Source organism: Megachile rotundata, chromosome 4 (genome assembly GCF_050947335.1).
Source record: "Megachile rotundata isolate GNS110a chromosome 4, iyMegRotu1, whole genome shotgun sequence".
Classification (NCBI taxonomy): domain Eukaryota; kingdom Metazoa; phylum Arthropoda; class Insecta; order Hymenoptera; family Megachilidae; genus Megachile; species Megachile rotundata.
The window spans coordinates 8,417,480-8,437,040 of NC_134986.1; the positions used below are offsets into that span (position 1 = coordinate 8,417,480).

Sequence of the window (19,561 nt, forward strand, 5' to 3'; positions counted from 1 at the left end):
GAATTTGGGAATTTGGGAATTTGGAAATTTGGAAGTTGGGGAATTTGGGGAATTTGGGAACTTGGGAATTTGGAAATTGGGGAATTTGGGAATTTGGAGACTGGGGAATTTGGGGATTTGGGGATTTGGGAATTTGGGAATTTGGGAATTTGGAAATTTGGTAATTTGGAAATTGGGGAATTTAGGGAATTTGGGAATTTGGGAATTTGGAAATATGGAAATTGGGGAATTTGGGAATTTAGAAATTGGGGAATTTGGGAATTTGGAGACTTGGGAATTTGGGAATTTGGGAATTTGGGAATTTGGGAATTTGGGGAATTTGGGAATTTGGAAATTGGGGAATTTGGGAATTTGGAGACTTGGGAATGTGGGAATTTGGGAATTTGGGAATTTGGGAATTTGGGAATTTGAAAATTTGGAAATTGGGGAATTTGGGGAATTTGGGAATTTGGAAATTGGGGAATTTGGGGAATTTGGGAATTTGGAAATTGGGGAATTTGGGAATTTGGAGACTGGGGAATTTGGGGATTTGGGGATTTGGGAATTTGGGAATTTGGGAATTTGGAAATTTGGTAATTTGGAAATTGGGGAATTGAGGGAATTTGGGAATTTGGGAATTTGGAAATATGGAAATTGGGGAATTTGGGAATTTAGAAATTGGGGAATTTGGGAATTTGGAGACTTGGGAATTTGGAAATTTGGAAATTTGGGAATTTGGGAATTTGGGAATTTGGGAATTTGGGAATTTGGGAATTTGGGAATTTGGGAATTTGGGAATTTGGAAATTTGGGAATTTAGGAATTTAGGGATTTGGGGATTTGTAACATTGGTCATTTGTGAATTTGGAGGTTTGTGAACTTGATAATTGGAACTCAAACTTGTAAATTTGAGAATTCAGAGGTTTTTTAATTTGGAAATTTTAGAATTTAGATATAAATAAGGGAATTTTTGATTTATGTATTTTATATCAAGGAGCTTTTCAGATATCATATTTTTAAATACAATTTTGACAATTTTTACAGTGTAAAATACTAGAACAAACACTAACATAAAAGCACACTGATCACTACTATAATAGTACAATAGTGCAATAATTATTACATATAGCATACTAACAAAATAGTACAAGTGTCATTTGTATTAAAAGATTACTATAATGAAAAAGTAACCTGTAATTACTGCCGAATGATTTGACAAAAAAGAATGACAAAACAATTGAAAGAATCGTACCCAAAAATTCCAGCAGGGAAAAGAATTTGTAACAAAATCGATCTGAAACTGTTCCGTAACGCGTTCACGGTGACTGGGAAATGTAACACGTGCAGCACGCTTTTAGAATTTCTTATTTAAGGGCGTATATTATGGTACATTCAAGCACGCCTTTGTCCACCTTCTACTTATCTTTATCTATTTAATGCACGTGGTAAACGTACGTGTTTTACGTTGAAAAGGAAACGCACGTAGAATCGCTTTTATATCTCGCGAGAAATACTCATTTGACTATGTTTATTCATTCTTATAAATTTACGTTTTGCCACTGTTATATTATAGTGAAAATTTTGGGGATTTAGGAATTTTGAGAATTTTGGAATTTTGGGAATTTAGGAATTTTGAGAATTTGGGGATTTTTGGAATTTAGAGAGTTTAGGAATGTGGGGATTTTGAGGACTTTGAAGATTTTGGGGATTTTCTGAATTTGAGGATTTGGAAATTTAAGAAATTGTAGCTTTGGAGTTATGAAGACTTAAAAGGTTTGAAAATTTAGAAATTTGGAAATTAAGGACTTTTGGGACTTAGAGATATAAAAAAAAAATATAGAGATCAGTCAATATACAGATTAGCAAATATAGTAATTAGAGTGTGTATATCAAGGACCATATAGTAATCTACCGATATTCATACATATGTATACGTATATGTATATGTATATGTAGGTAAATGTATGAATTTAATACATTTAGAAATTTAAGATACACTCGATATACTACACCCACACATGTTCCTATAATTATGACCCTCGCTCCACATGTTCATAAACACATTACTTCTCTCTATACCACACTCTACCCCACATTCTCAAAAATATAATTTATCATACTCTTCCAAAACAACCTCACATACAAAAATTATCATAAAACAACTAAACCACTAACATCGTTAACAAAGCGTGCTCCCCCGTTAAAAAGACTACCAACCCCAACGTGCAATTATAGTAGGTCGTAGCGGTTCCACGTCGCTAAGCGAATTTTCTCCCCAAAAAGGCAAAATTAGCCAGTCCAATTTGCGTATGCGTCGAAGAAGAGGCACACGACGGAAAATTTGTTGGTCTGTAGGTCGAGCAGAGAGAATTCGTGGGAGCAAATTGCCGGGAAAGTAGAAACTCGGCCGGAAGTGACACGATCGTTGTCAGAGGCATTGTCTCGGGTTTGGCGGGCGCAGTCAAACGTCGGGGCCAGGCCATTTAGGCTCATCCGCTTTAATTGGCTTCGTTTGTAATTACGAGAGAAGAGGGTGGTGGAGGCCGGTAAGGGGTTGCTGCGCTCTGGTCGAGACAATAAGAAAGAGGGATGCGAGGGTGACGGTTGTGCCTCGGAATACCCCGAATACTGCACGTTCACGTGGATTGCGCCACTCGAGAGATCGTGGAAGTGGGTTAGGCGAGTGCTGCCATTGTGAAAGGGTTCTTCTAACCAGAAAAGACCCGATAGAACTTCGCCGAATGAAACAAAAGCATGACTCTGTGTTTCTTCTTTTATTTCGCTTCCTTTTCTTTTTCTTGGCTAAGTGTCCGGGGAAATCGAATTCGGAATTTCTGGAGTTTCATGAGAGAGTGAGAATGGGACTGTTTCATGGGTAGTGTGGCTGGTTCATTACTATGATTGACACTTAATAGTCTTCTGACATATTCGTCACAATATGTCATCGCACAAGTTGATGTGTGAAACCTGAAGTAAAAGAAACTCTCCATAGTAAACACTTACTAAGTTACATACAGACAAATAAGTGTTATACAGAGTGTTTCACAATTAGTGTAGGTCCCTGAAATGTAGCTGACGTGATTCTGAGTAAGATTTCCCTCTGCAAAAATGGGGTTTGAAGCTTCGTTTTTGAATTATTAAGAAAAAACACGGAACAATCAGAGCGCGAGATTACGCATGCGCAGACGCGGGAGCGCAGCTTCGGATAACGCGTAGTTATCCAACGCGTGGTAATCCAACGTGTAGTCATTCAACGTGTGGTAATCCAGAGTGTGGATATCCAACGCTTAGTAATCTAGCGCGTGCATATTCAACGCGTAGTAATCCAACGCGTAATAATGCAACGCGTGGTAATTCTAAGCATAGGAATCTAATGCGTGGTAATCTAACGCGTAGTAATCCAGCATGTGGATATCTAACGCGTAGTAATCCAGAGCGTGGATATTCAACGCTTGTTAGTGCAACGCGTAGTAATGGAATGCGTGGTAATTCCAAGCGTAGGAATCTAACGTGTGGTAATCTAACGTGTAGTTAACCAAGGCGTAGTAATCCAACGCGTGGTAATTCAACGCGTAGTAATGCAGCGCGTGATAATGCAACGGGTGGTAATGCAACGCGTGGTAATCCTACGCGTAATAATCCAACGCGCAGTAATACAACGCGTAGTAATACAGAGTGTGGATATCCAACGCGTAGTAATCTAGCGCGTGCATATTCAACGCATAGTAATTTAACGCGTGCATATTCAACGCGTAGTAATTCAACGCGTGCATATTCAACGCGTAGTAACTCAACGCGTGCATATTCAACGCGTAGTAATTCAACGCGTAAGAATCTAATGCATGGTAGTCTAACGCGTAGTAATCCAGCGTGTGGATATCTAATGCGTAGTAATCCTGCGTGTGGATATCTAACGCGTAGTGATCCAACGCTTGCATATTCAACACATATTAGTCCAACGCATAGTAATGCAACGCGTGGTAATCTAACGCGTAGTTAACCAACGCGTAATAATCCAACGCGTAGAACCAAAAAGAAGGTCAGCCCTATGATTTATTCCACCAAATTAATTCTATTTTGCTCGAGTACAAAAATACCTAAAATTCAAATAATCAAACCTAAAAATTATTAACCACAATAACACGAAAATGTAAATTAACCTGTCAAAGACAGTACAGCGAAATCCGTAGACGAGCAACAGCGTTCGCACGAAGAAACGTATCAGCATCGAAATCCGTGCAGAACACATTAAAAGCACACAATCCAGTGGCAAACTATACGTAAAGGGCTTAAACTCGATACACACAATAGCCCGTGGCACACGAAGCCACAAAGAAACCGGTGTCTATGCACAAAGCTTGTCAGCAACGGGTTAACTCGAATCGCTTTGAAACTTGTTGCGCGAATCTAGCTCGCTGCGCGTGTGTGCAGAATCGTTCGGAGAAATGGCCGGATCGATTCTTGAGCAGAATGAAACGCAAAACTCGTAGGAAACGTTACGAAAATGGATCTTCAACGAGACGGTTAAAATTTCAGTGAGGGTCCGCCCCAAATCCGTTGCGAGGATAGACGGACTGATTGAGGAGACCCTGCCACTTCCGGAACGTGCAGGTTCATCGCGATACCTTTCCTTTGCCAACGAGAAATAGGAACCTTGAGAACTCATGTGTGTTCTGAAATTTTATCCTTGCATGATTTCTTTCGGAGGTAACTGTAGTATTATGCGAGTGGATAATTCGAGGGAGGTTGGATTTTATGAGGTTTGATGTTTTTGGAATTCTTTGGTTTGTGAGGATGTGGGATTATAAAGGAGGGGATTAGTAAATGAACAAGTGATTCACAATTAAAAAATTTGTGAATTCTTTGGTTTACAAAGGTTGGAATTTATGAGTTCATTTATTGCTAAATTAACAAGTTTTTGAATTATCAAATTTCCAAATCTAAATAATTTCATAGTCACAGTTACAAGTTTCTGAATCTTCAAATCTTAACATTCTTTAAATCTCAAATTCTCATATTTCCAAATGTAGAAAAATCTCCAAATCTCCATATCACTCAAAATGGTAAAATTTCATCTCAACTATCCAAATCCTTGACAAAATTAAAAAAGTAAAAAATGCCCAGATTTTGAGCCCTGAGAATTTTACCTTTTCCTTTCTGAATACATTACCTTATAAATTACCTGAAAATTACAATCATATAATAAGTACATTCGAAGAAGAAATAAGGGACATTAACGGAAAATGATACGTAAAAGGAATTTCTCATGGTTGAAGTTCTGTTAAACGCAACGAACGTAACAACCTTATACCTTGAAACGATGGTTTACGATGGCACCACATGGTTCCGTGTGTGACCACAGGACACACCTTTGCCCGCTTCCTGGAGGTTGGACACGCACGTTGAATCAGAGAACAGGATGCGTGGGAAAAGTTATGCATGCATGGCTGTTTGGATTTGCGTGAAAGGAAAAGGGTATTGTTGATTTCTCGAAGATGTTCGATGAGAAATATTTTGCTCAAGAAATTTATTCATTCGAAACTCGATCTTGTTGCTTTCTTTTTTTAAGCGAATATTCAATAACATTATTGTTGCATTATATTTTTGTGGTTGTTGTATGTGCTATATGTGTTACATTATTTATTGTATATACTTACAATGTGTCACATATGATATTTGTTATATGTATTATACGTCTGACATGTGATATTTGTTATACATAATATACGTGTCACATGTCATATTTATTATACATACCTATAAGTGTCACATGTGGTATTTGTTCTACATATTATACGTGTCACATGTCATATTTGTTATACACACTTATATGTGTCACATGTGATATTTGTTCTACATATTATACGTGTCACATGTCATGTTTGTTATACACACTCATATGTGTCACATGTGATATTTGTTACACATATTGTACGTAACATTAAATGTAGTATTAATACTGTATTTATTAAATGAAAACTTATAGTCATTTACCTGGTCAAACAATTTGAACAAATTAAAATACATTAAACTTAAATCATCAAATCCCAACATTCTTATATATTTATATCTCCAAATCTTAAAGTTTCCAGATAACAAAATATTCATATCCCTATACTATTTTTAAATTCTTTAATTCTTGACCCAGTTTTAGATTTCTAAATTCTTAACCTATTTTTACATTTTCAACTCTTTAGCCTATTCTTAAATTTTAAACTTCTTAACCCATTTTTAAACGTTCGAATTTTCGAAAGTTCATAAAAATTGAGTGAAAAGGTCCTCTCCGGGCTGCCATATTTCCTCTAGGGAAGTAAGATTCGCTGTTGACTGTACTCCTTGGCTTTTTACCAAATAAAGCGACATCGATTCGCGAATTTCGCATTTCAAGCATTCTTCGTCCGCGATTTTACGTTCGGTTATCGGGGCTAATGAAATATAAACAAAGTGCAGTGGAACTATGTTAACGCTGATTGCCGTGCAGAAGATCAACAGAAAAACTACTCGTTCAGCATATTTTCCGATTGAAATCTCCTAGATAGAATTAGGCATTAGGAAATTTGATGTTTCAGCCGATTAAAAGAGGCCTTTGCGCTACGATCGAATCGAAAGCGATCAACCTACATTTTCATTTGCTTTCACTTACATTCCCGTTAATCTTCTACAAGTTCAACCTGAAAATTACTGTATCCTGTTCGTGAACAGCTGTTGAACATACTATTACATAATTCAATGAATGTAGAAATTAATAATTATTAGGGTGTCTCAAAAAATTTCCTTTTTTTAAATGCAACAGTACTAATATACATTATAATATAATTCAATAAATTTATAAATTAATAATTGTTAAAGTATCTCATAAAAATGTTCTCCTTTTTCTAAATGAAACATTACTAATGCATATTATTATGTAATTCAATGAATCTATAAATTAATGATTATTAAGGTGTCTCAAAAAAATGTTCTACTTTTTCTAAATGAAACACTACTAATGCATATTATTATGTAATTCAATGAATCTGTAAATTAATAATTGTTAATGTGTCTCAAAAAAATGTTCTCCCTTTTCTAAATGAAACGCTACTAATGCATATTATTATATATTTCAATGAATCTATAAATTAATAATCGTTAAGGTGTCTCAAAAAAAAATGTTCTCCCTTTTCTAAATGCAACACTACTAACATACATTATGATATAAGTCAATGAATCTATAAATTATACAATTAAAATTAATATATACAATTAAAATTAATTGTATCATGCAACGAGCGTAAACAACAGTAAACATATACAATTAAAGTTAATTGCATTGTGCGATAATTTTAAATAATTAATGTATACATACACTTGGAATTAATAATGTGACACAATAATATAATATTTATTACCTTATATCAATAATTCCGAATTTATGGTGACACTGTTTGCGTTTCATCGTGGCACAATTATTGCACCCACCTATTCGTTACATTTTTATGTACTTTCGTCATTTGGGCATGAAAAAGGAATTATTTTAAATATTATTTTTCCATCAGCAATTGAAGTGAAAAACGAACTGCCTTATTTCGAGCTTGCAGAATAATTTTGATTCGTGAAACGAAAATTAATTTTTTTGTATAAATACTTGAATACAGAGTCCATTTATTTATAGAAAAGTCGTGAGTGGAGTTAAAGGTAGCACCCTGTATTTTCACGTATTTCACATATTTTCACCTGACCTTACAACTTAAAAACTAGATGGAGCACCCTATATTGTTTAAAACATAAATGACTCGCAGTTCTCCATTAAACAAAAGACATTTTCGTTTAAACCTCCTCTAAAGAAGAAACGATACCACGTAATTTATGTCGATGAAAATGTGATATCCGAAACAAGGTTGAATTTTTCCAACCAAAATTAGTTGGTTCATATTGCTCGGTCAGCTTATCGTTTTACAATTGCCAGCAGCGTGAAAAGTTCATTATGGCTGTTAATTATTCAATTAATTATCGGGAGGTTCATTAATCAACTCACACCACGTTTTACACACCTCCAAGATATAATTCTACGCTCTTATCGATCGACGTTTCGACCAAACATCCATGAATTTTCGTTTACCGAAACGCAGTTAATCTTCGAATACAGAGGCAATTTTCCAATAACGACACATGCTTTGATCGTTCCACTCGAAATTATCGAATAATCGTTCCGTGATCGTAATTTTTGGACGTTGCTGAAAAAATCGTCGTGTTACGAATGTGATAGGAAGAAATTTTTAAGCGGAATTTGATCTGAATTTTGGGATTGAAAATGTGGAATTTCGAATTGAAAATGTGAGCTACGGTTCGTTATTAATTGTAGACAATTTTTACATTTACAAATTAAAAAGTGTCATGACGGTAGCATGACTATATTACAACCCCGTAAGTCCAAAAATAATTGACCTTAACTTAAAAAAATCATACATTAAAACTTGAAAATTCTTCTTAATTCTAAATTCTTCTTACCACAATCATCTTAACACTAGGTTTACGGACGTTTGATGGTTACTTATTTAAATTTGAACTAAAGTAGAAAAATAAATAAATTGAGGATAATATGTGAACAGCCTAAGGACATTCTTTTGCTTGATGAAAGTTGACGTTATTACAAAAATTTCTTAACAAGTTCTGTCATCTAAAATAATTATCCGTCATTTTGATAGGTTCCATAAATCTAGTTAATTATCTAATTTGCTGTGACCCTATCCATCCACAAAATCCACCCCGTTCGAAGAAACCCTATTTCCTCGAGAACCGCCGAAAACGAATGAACTCGTACAAATTTCGGGCAATTCTCAGCATCGATTTAAAAGCAAACGACCGGCGTGTTCTTTGAAATAGCGAGCGATCGTGCACGCGAAACGCGGTCGAAATTAATCCGAGGCATTGGAACGGAAAGAAGAGCGTATCAGGGGGCGGAAGTGCATCATTCTTCTGCAATGGTTCCCCCCGAACGAGGGTCGACAGCTGGTCGTTTCCCCGCCATTTTCCTCTTCCTCGCGTGAACCACGTGAAACGAGCACGTGGAAAAGAGACGCTACTCTCTGCTCCTCTCTCTCCAACCCTTCACTCCGGTGTCTTTCTCTCGCTTCTTTCCCCTAGCGTTCGCCCCACCTTCTTACTTTCGGATTCTCCCCACTGGTCGTCTTTTTTCGTCCGTCTCTTTTGATCCGTCTGTTTCTCTTTATTCCCCTCTCCCTTCTCCCTTTCATTGTCCCTTTCTCCGTCTTTGTTCGACCCGTTGTATGAGCAACGTGCAACATGGTCAACAGGTAGAGAAGACAGGTGGCCGACGATATATTCATCATGTCGGCTGCTTAGCGACGATCTTTTAAACCTGCACAGTGTCCACGATGACTCGGTACGCGAATCACTGTCACGTTTTTTTTCTACGATTGAAGTGATTTCGAAAGGTGTTTGTGCGAGGTGTATTTGCACCGTTGTGGTTCTGTGTGTAGTGTGATTTTAATAACACATGTAGTTTGTATTTTAATAATACACACATGTGGTTTTGGTTTTAGTAATAGTTGGAACATGTACGAAATTCTTGGAACATGTATCAAATTTTATGAGTCGAGTTATTTAGGTGAGATTTTTGTGGATGTGCTGTTCTCTGAGATGTTTGGGATCTAGTGATTTGTGGAAGCAGGATGGTGGAAGTAGAGTGTAATTTGTGAAGAATTAGCGAGTGTCATTGCAGAGTTTCTTGGGATTTTGTGTTACTTAGTTATTTATATCTATTTTTCTTTAATGGATTTATTCTTTAAGGTGAGACACCTTATCTGAGTTTTGATCATCTAGATTGTGATCTAGGTTTTGGAGCATGATATTTTTAATTTCTGTCAAATTTTAATAAATACAATTGTGAGTTCTGTAATTTCTTATTCTCCACTTGGGTTTTATTTAATGATCTCTTACTTACTTATTACAAATATCACACAAAAATAATTACGAAATTTTTTATATGTGCTCTGGGATTTTTTCTATTTGTGACTCATTCTGAGTATTTCTAAAATTAGTAATTTGAGAAGTGAATTGCAAACTAATAGGATTCTAACCTTACCCAATAATAACAAGGTAATAGATCTTCAAAATTAGTGTCAGTGAAGTGCATAAAATATTTGTGAAATTGTTGTAAATGACATACTGCAAATTACCCTATGTGCATTAAAGTGATTAGTGAATGAGGACCTAAGAAGTAGGATTTGACCTATCTGAAGGTATGTATAACTAAATAATGCTTAATAATTATCTATTGTATCTGTACACCATCTACCAATAATGCTTCAATGATTACACTTAATTGATACTCACGATACAGTATCCTTGGCACCAAAATTTGTTCCTTCACTCATCTTTGTACAACTGTCACTTATCTCTTATTTTGTTATTTCTTATTTACGTTGACATTTCTTATTTTTAGATAGCAATTTGCACTAATAATATACCAGCTATTATTTGAGAACTATACATCACTAGATGTGATAGGTTCAGAATGTATTAACAAGTCAAAGTTTGTAAACTTTGAAATAGAAGAAATTTGAAGTAGAGAAATTTTGCAACGAAATATGAAGTTGATATAATTTCTTGTCCTATCATTTTTATTCTATAATTTTTCTATAATTTTTTGTATAATTTTTTGTTTAATTTTTTCCATAATTTTTTTCGATAATTTTTTCTACAATATTTTCTATAATTTTTTCTGTAATTTGTTCTATATTTTTTTCTATAATTTTTACTCTGTTCTATAAAATTTTAACCTTGGAAATTTTAGCCTATAATTTTTGCTTTATAATTTTTAACCCTGTAACAATTAACCTTGTTATCCTATAATTGTTACTCTATCACTTTTAACCCTATAACTTCATAATTTTGACCCCAGAATTATTTCAATGAAAACAGTAATTCGACCACAATATAAAATCTTTTCCCAAGTTAAAAATTCATAAGATTATCTCTTCAATAATTCAAAAATTCTAAAATGTATTAACCAGCTTTCAAGCATTCTCAAAATTATAATCGAGACACTGCTCGCATGTTACTCGATCAGTATTAGATTCCATCGAAGATGAAGGATTTTCCTAGCACCCTTGACAGTGGAAAGTGGAGCAAAGTGTGTTTCGAGCATCTTTTGTCGTTAGAACAGCATAGGAAGAACGAATATGTTCGTACATTGCCTAGATTGGAACAAGTGTTAATCGATATTTGTGTCAAGTATCTGGTATTTTGAATAGACGCGACAAAGAAATCCTAGCCTCGAACAAATGCAAGGTAGACTATTGTTGGACGTTGTTCGACATCGGATTTCGAGTCCCCCATCGTTGACGATGTTAATATTCTATGGGTGTGCCGATGCGTCATGGAACACTACGCCTCTTGAAACCCTGGAATCGCTCGTTTCGCTCAACAAATTTTATTTACAGTGCTATCAAGCTGGTCATTTGACCGGTTCACGAGTTTCTTGTTTCAAATTACAAAATGTTCACTGTTGCAAATGTCACAAATAATACAAGTTGTTGCCCTTTGTTGTTGATATCAGATATGTTGCATATGTTACAATTTCTTGAAGTTTGTTACACATATCATGTGTCTTATACATATTATAGTTTGTTAACATTTGTTATAAATATCACATGTGTTACATGTGGTTTAGTTTGTTAACATTTGTTATAAATATCACATATATTACATATGTTATAGTTTGTTAATATTTGTTACAAATATCACATATGTTACACATGTCACAATTTCTTAAAATTTGTTACAAATATCACATATGTTACACATGTCACAATTTCTTAAAATTTGTTACGAATGTCACATATGTTACACATGTCATAATTTCTTAAAATTTGTTACGAATATCACGTATGTCACACATGTTCTAATTTCTTAAAATTTGTTACGAATATCACGTATGTCACACATGTTCTAATTTCTTAAAATTTGTTACGAATATCACGTATGTCACACATGTTCTAATTTCTTAAAATTTGTTACAAATATCACGTATGTCACACATGTCATAATTTCTTAAAATTTGTTACGAATATCACATATGTTACACATGTCACTATTTCTTAAAATTTGTTACGAATGTCACATATGTTACACATGTCACAATTTCTCAAAATTTATTACAAATATCACGTATGTCACACATGTTCTAATTTCTTAAAATTTGTTACGAATATCACATATGTTACACATGTCACTATTTCTTAAAATTTGTTACAAATATCACATATGTTACATATGTTATAGTTTGTTAATATTTGTTACAAATATCACATATGTTACACATGTCACAATTTCTTAAAATTTGTTACAAATATCACATATGTTACACATGTCACAATTTCTTAAAATTTGTTACGAATGTCACATATGTTACACATGTCATAATTTCTTAAAATTTGTTACGAATATCACGTATGTCACACATGTTCTAATTTCTTAAAATTTGTTACGAATATCACGTATGTCACACATGTTCTAATTTCTTAAAATTTGTTACGAATATCACGTATGTCACACATGTTCTAATTTCTTAAAATTTGTTACAAATATCACGTATGTCACACATGTCATAATTTCTTAAAATTTGTTACGAATATCACATATGTTACACATGTCACTATTTCTTAAAATTTGTTACGAATGTCACATATGTTACACATGTCACAATTTCTCAAAATTTATTACAAATATCACGTATGTCACACATGTTCTAATTTCTTAAAATTTGTTACGAATATCACATATGTTACACATGTCACTATTTCTTAAAATTTGTTACAAATATCACATATGTTACACATGTGACAATTTGTTACATATGTCACAAATATTATAAATATTACAAATGTCTCAAATATCACACATGTCACAAATGACAAAAATTTTACCAATGTTACCAATTTATAACAAACATATGTGATTTCAAAAACTTGTAAATTTGAAAATTTCTAACTTTCTAAATTTTTAAATATGCAAATTACAAAATTTCTCAATTTGAAAATATCTAAACTACAAATTAGTATGTCTAAATATCTAATAGTACATCTAAAGATCTCTGCTAGCAACCTAAATCAAAACGCTCAAACTTGAAATCATAAAACTCGACAGCAAATCCTCACAAAGATTTCTATAATTGACAAGAAAGTATAAAATTACCATTTAACGAGCAAACATCAGAATTAACGAGGATCTGTTCGCGCAATAAGTATTCTCGAAGAAAGACAACGCAGTTTCTTGATATCTCGCGAAACAATGGTAATTCGTGTCGTTGTTATCCAAGTATTTATCAAGTCGTCCTGTCTCAGTACGACAAAAGAAGAAGAAAAGTAGAAGGATAAAAAGATCCTTTTTTCTTCTTGTTACACCATGGAAAAGCAGCTTGGTTCGTGCTCTTTCTTTTCTTCGCCCTGAGTATTTTTATTTTTCACTCGGTGTCTCCTTAACGTCAAGAAATCCAAAGGAAAGTTGCTCGTAAACGAAGCTTCAGCAATGGATCCTCGACGACACTAAAGTCTTTGAATGTCGTTTAATCCTTTCGATTTTCCAATTAACCACCGGTCAATTTATTCGCTTTACTGTCTCTCTGTTCTTTAATACTGACTTGGTGCAACGAAAGAATTATATGGATTACTTTGTAATTAAAAGAAAATCGACGTGATGTACTTTACGTCGTGAAGATGTACTTCATACACACTTTTCTGTAAATTAATTATTACTCGGTTTCTGTAGGTTTTTTCTTTTAAAGATTGAAAATGAAATAATGTAGTTTATATGCAGGGTGTTGTAACGCTACTCACGATTTTTCTCCCACTTGCAGCCACCTTACGAAAAAAAGTTTAGAACAATATTTGCAGGGTATGAAGTGCACAACAGATATCAGTAAAGCAAATTTTGAAAACAGTTTGTTCTCCTGACAAAGTCGAGGTCACCTCAGGTTTTTTAAATAGGAACATACATTTTTTTATTCATAGCTTTAGAGAACATCGAGACGAATTCAAAACACATATTACATGATATTTTTATTAACATATTACTCGATTTACAGGAGAGGAAATGTGAAGTTAGCTTTTGACTTTGGTAGTGTAATTATTTGATTCCGAAGAGATGAATGTAAACACTCGACTAGAATGTAAGAAAAATACACTTTATTTAATTATATGTTCAGAATGTATGTCGCCTTCCATCACGTAATATTCCGGTCTTTTACTTCACATTTCCACAATAGATTTTGTGACGAATATTCGTTCGAAAATAGCGTTTCCGAAATTGCATCAATGAGAAATTATTTCGCATTGTCTATGGTTAGAGGCAGTCTAAGAAATGAATTATTCAGCGTATGGTTATTGGGAAATGGTCTCTTACCAGAAAGAATTATTTGGTAATTTTGAAGTGAATTTTAAGCAGTTTTGAAAGAGATGCTGCTGTGAATTTTTAGATACGAATTTATTGGATGTTGTCAGAAATATACATTCGCTTTTTACTATTTTATTAGCAAATTAATTGTACAGAGAATTCAGTCGAATTCGATAAATAATTATATGAAAGTCGTAGAATTCAGAAGCCTTGAATTCTTGATGTTTTTAGTGTTCAAAAATTAAAAGTGTGAAAAAGAAGTCCTTGAAATTTCTGTGCTTCAAAATTTAAAAGTTCTACAATTTCAATATTCCAAACTTCAAAGCCCCTTTCAAGACTCAAGATTTCCGAACTTTCAAGATTCCTAAACTCAAAGTTTGAAGTTGACATAGTTTCCAAATTCCAAGATCCCAAAATTTCAAGGTTCTCGAATGTCGAAGTTGAAGAATTTAAAAAATGCAAAATGTCCAAATCCTAAAATCAATGTCCTAAAATTGTAAAGTTGCAGAATCCTACAATTCTAATATACCAACATCTCAAAGTATCAAAATCCTAAAATTGTAAAATCATAAAATTCTAAAATACCAAACTTCTAAAATTGTAAAATCACAAAATTCTAAAACTGTAAAATTCTAAGATGTCAAAGACCTAAAATAACAAGCTTCTAAAATTGTAAAATCACAAAATTCTAAAACTGTAAAATTCTAAGACGTCAAAGACCTAAAATAACAAGCTTCTAAAATTGTAAAATCACAAAATTCTAAAACTGTAAAATTCTAAGACGTCAAAGACCTAAAATAACAAGCTTCTAAAATTGTAAAATCACAAAATTCTAAAACTGTAAAATTCTAAGACGTCAAAGACCTAAAATAACAAGCTTCTAAAATTGTAAAATCACAGAATTTTAAAACTGTAAAATTCTAAGATGTCAAAGACCTAAAATACCAAAAAGTCCTAAACTTACAAAATTTAAAACTTCAAAAGTTCTAATATATCAAGGACCCCAAATACCAAAGTTCTAAAATTACAAAACCCAAAAATTCCAAAAGTTCAAACATTTTAATGTTCCAAAACTGAACTCCTACCAAAGTTCCAAAATATCAAGATCCCAGAATACGAACGAGCCAAAGTTCCCAAATTCCCTAATTATAAACTTCCAAACTCCCGAACTCCCAACCTCCCAGAACACAAAATCACAAAATTCCAAAGTCAGAGCAAAGCCCCAAAATACCAAAGTTCCAAATTATCCTAAAATCACAAACTGTCAAAACCACAAATTTTCAAAGCCCCATAGTTCCATAACTTCAAAGTGTTAAAATTACTAGCAAATTAAAACGTCGTTTGCCATTCAGTGCTCGATATAGGGTCACGTTTAATCGTCGTTTCACATAACGACGATAATGATGATACTCGTTACAGAAAATCGATACGTGTTTCGAAAGGTTTCCCATTTTCCGTGAAACTATCGGTAGACCAACGCGTTTCCATTATAGAGAATTACGTTTGATACAGCAGGTCGAAATATCAAACTCGGAAGTAGTCGGCGTACAAAGGAGAGTAGCTCGAGAACGAAGGAGACGAGTCGAGTTTACTCGTTCAAATCACGTATCTTGCTTTCTATTTATCTATCGACGGTCCACCTGAAAGGATTCGTTTAGCGTCGAGTCTGCAAAATTTATGACGGTTTGAAGGGCATCCATTTTCTTTTCTAGATGAAATATTCCTCATAAAGTATTCCGTTTGATACATCGCAAAAATATTGATTGGTAAATAACCCCACACAATTCATTTTTGTAACGTTACAGAGTTCAAGGCACTCGTGTATCAAACTTAAAGAAGTCTGTAATCATTTGCTCATATAATTTTATTTGAAGATTATCAACATACCAAGAACAATTGTGTTAAATTATATACTGCATATAAATACTCTTCAGAACATACAAATATTGTAACCATTTAATATATTTAAATTTTTGGGTCAGCCATTATAGAAACTTAATACTCCAACAAATATTTGCAAGACCTTTAAATCTTATCCAGTTCACACTCCTCAAAAGATGAAAATAAAAATTGTAATCATTTAAGCTGTCTATGTTTAACCTATCTGTATCAGTCAAGTATCACCAAACAGCTGACTTCAGTGCACCAAAGCATAACATCACCAAATATTATCCTATCTTACAAGGATAGTATAATCCTATACTACAAACCTTGAAAAAAAACCGCTATAATTAACTCACTTATATTTCTGTTTCAGACAAGTAAACCTAAAGAACCAATCTCGATACACCATTCTACAAAAACCCATAAAAATGCAACCGAGTCACTTTCACTTAAAAATGTTCAAAAACGCAATATAAACAAACAAGAAAGACTTGAAGTCGCGAAAATCCGAATGATCCCCAATCAGGATGGTGATCGCGAGCGAATCCGTCGAGACGATGTCTGGCACGTGCAGCAAGCTAAGAAGGTCCCGCAGGTTGTCATCGACCCGAGGTCTAAGGGTTCGAACAAGCGCAAACACTGATCAAACGGATCCACAGGATCTCAATCAGAAGCTCGGTCTGTGTCCCATAGTTAGCCGGAACGTGGGCACGAAGGGTCGTCCGGCGATCAATTGGGAATTGAACGAGAGGATCAGTCTGAGTAGCGGTTCCAGCGCAGGTTTACAGGTCCGCCCCGACGCTAAAAAGGGCATCGAGCTGAGCGGGAACCGCAAGACGGAGGCCGGAAAAAGATCAGATAAAACTAGCCTGGAGCTAATGAACGTGTCCGGATACCCGCAAGAGTGCGAGAAGAAACGGAAGGACTCTTCGTGGTCCATCGAGATCGACTGCATAGAGCGTCCTAGTGACGAGAACGTGATCAAAAGCGACTCGAAGTACGAGATCGGTAGTCCCAGCGAGGGATCAGGATCGAGGAAGTCCGGGAAACAGAGACGACAGCTGGCGACGTCCACGAAGACCAGGAAATCGACGAAGAAGGAGGAGGACGACTGCAAATGGGGCGGAAAGAAGGTGGACAAAACGAACGACTCGATCTCGAAGCGGCTCGAGTTGATCCACGAGCTGAATCAGAAGATCCTGGCCAACTACGAGCGCTTTCAGCAGAAGTCCAAGTCCAGGAATCACTCGAAGGAGAGCAAGGTGTCGAAGGATCAGCCTGCGAGAAGATCAATGTCGAACGACAAGGAGGAGCACGTGTACGCGGAGGCTAGACGCAAAGGAAAGAGCGATGCCAAGGATCAGACGTGTCAGGACTCGAGGCAACGCAAAGTAGACGTCAACAAGCTCGCCTCGGAGCCGACCTCGAAGGAAAGCGACTCGACGGACAAGAGACGATCGAAGAGCACGTCGAAGTCGAGGACCGTTCGCGATAACGAGAACTTCATCATGACGGCCAGACCCGGTTTCCTCTCGGACGATAAAGAGAAGAGAGCGTCCTCGAGGACGGAATACGGCACGAGGTCGAAGAGGTGCGTTTTTTACTCCAACGTGGAGGGCTCGAAGCACGTAGACAGGACAATCGAGCAGGACGATTGTCTGGGGAGCTCCAGATTGTACCCCGAGAGCTACAGCGATCGCTCGAACGAATCGAGGACGAAGCCGGGGGTAAACCGTGACGCGGACGGAATCGCGGATCGATCCGGAGTCGATCAAGTGGCGCTGGAACACGAAATTCTGGAGAACCTGGACGAGACTATCGACAGATTCGACGAGTCGGTCCCTAAAGCGGAGCCGCGAGAGAAGCTCGACGGTTCCGGCGATTCCGTCCGAAGCGAGGACAACGAATTGACCGGGTCAAAAGTGTCCAGGCTTCAGGAGACGTTCAATTCCTCGTGGGACTCGGGAGTTGGCGTGGACGTTGGCACCGGAAGTGGCTGGGTCAGGATACACACGGGAATAGAGAGCAGCCTCGTCTATCTTACTCTGGATACCACCGCTAAAGACGTCTGCAGGGACATGCTGCTAGGCGACGAGCTGTCTCTGTTTATTCAGGTAAGCGAGCTTCAACTTTCTTCCCTAATTATTCATCTGATTTGCGACGCAAAGGGCACGCGTTTCAGCTTAATGAGAAAGTCTGACACGCTAATGAGCTAAGCTGCGACGTCTTTATGATGCGTCGGCGGCTTGCGGATTCCGGTTACGCGGTAAACGGGACGGGGTTAATCGCAAGGTTAATAATAACGTATCGACACTGCGGCTTTTGACTGTTCAACAAAATTGCTCGAAGTATTAACCCTTTACACTCGAAGAGACTGTTTGCAAACAGCAACTTTAAAACTTAGTTAACCTCTTACACTATTTTGACGAGTCTGACTCGTGACGCACTCATACTTCGGCTATTTTACTCGAATTTTGAATATTTCAATTTGGAGTTCAAGTCCAACTATAATTTGCATAGTCAACGACTACATGATAACAAATTCACATAACATTTCAAGTTTCTGTGTCTGTTTTCGTGTTATGGCTGAAATTAGTCAGTTCTGATTGACGCACTTGACGAAAACATCATAGTGCAAGAGGTTAAAAAGTTAAATGAATTCTTCTGAGGTTATTATTTCTCTACTAATAATTTCTACTGTTTGTTTCACTATGTGTATACATCACATGTGTCATATTATAGAATCAGTTAAAAAATGCTTATTTCAAATTATTGTATTAAATAAAATGACGGAGAGTCGCCTCTCGAGTGCAAAGAGTTAAATTCTTGAATATTAAGTCCAGCTGTTTATTTTACTAACAGTAGGTTTTCTTTTACCAAAAGTATCGATCGCTTAGCACGGCGTTCGATCTCGCGGTTAGATCAAAAGGACAAAAACAACGTAACCGATTCGGGAACAAAGGTATGACTGGTTTCTTTTGTGGAGATTTTAAGTTCCGAAGAAACGAAGTGAAACGTGATAAGAAAGCGCGATTTAAGGCGAGAAAGGATCGGTACAGAGAAATGAAAATGGCTAAAAACGGAGAAAAAGAAGGAGGAAGAAGAAACACGGGGAAAAAATGCAAGAGGTTTCAACGGAATATCAGCAGGGGCTTTATCGCGTGCCCGAGCATTAACGACGTCTGCGACAGAGCAGACCGGAAATCCTGGTGAACTGCGGGATCCCGTTCAAGGGATAAGTCGCGCGATTTCGTTTCGTCATTTTCCGGGAAAGAGAGGGAACGAGAAGGATCGGTTATCGTTTC

At 35.9% G+C, this 19,561-nt stretch overlaps 1 protein-coding gene across 2 annotated transcripts in view; it reads left to right on the plus strand.

Annotated features, from left to right (window-relative positions):
• Phlpp (PH domain leucine-rich repeat protein phosphatase) overlaps nt 1-19,561 on the plus strand; it is a 211,634-nt gene that overhangs the window by 66,114 nt on the left and 125,959 nt on the right. The window contains exons 1-2 of one of the 2 annotated variants that reach the window (XM_012295705.2): nt 10,040-10,219; nt 16,630-18,370. In XM_012295705.2, the coding sequence (XP_012151095.2) occupies nt 16,784-18,370 (1,587 nt within the window). In that variant the 5' untranslated portion in view covers nt 10,040-10,219; nt 16,630-16,783. Of the gene's footprint in view, nt 1-10,039; nt 10,220-16,629; nt 18,371-19,561 lie in introns of those variants that run through there. The other variant, XM_076530989.1, reaches the window with a different exon arrangement.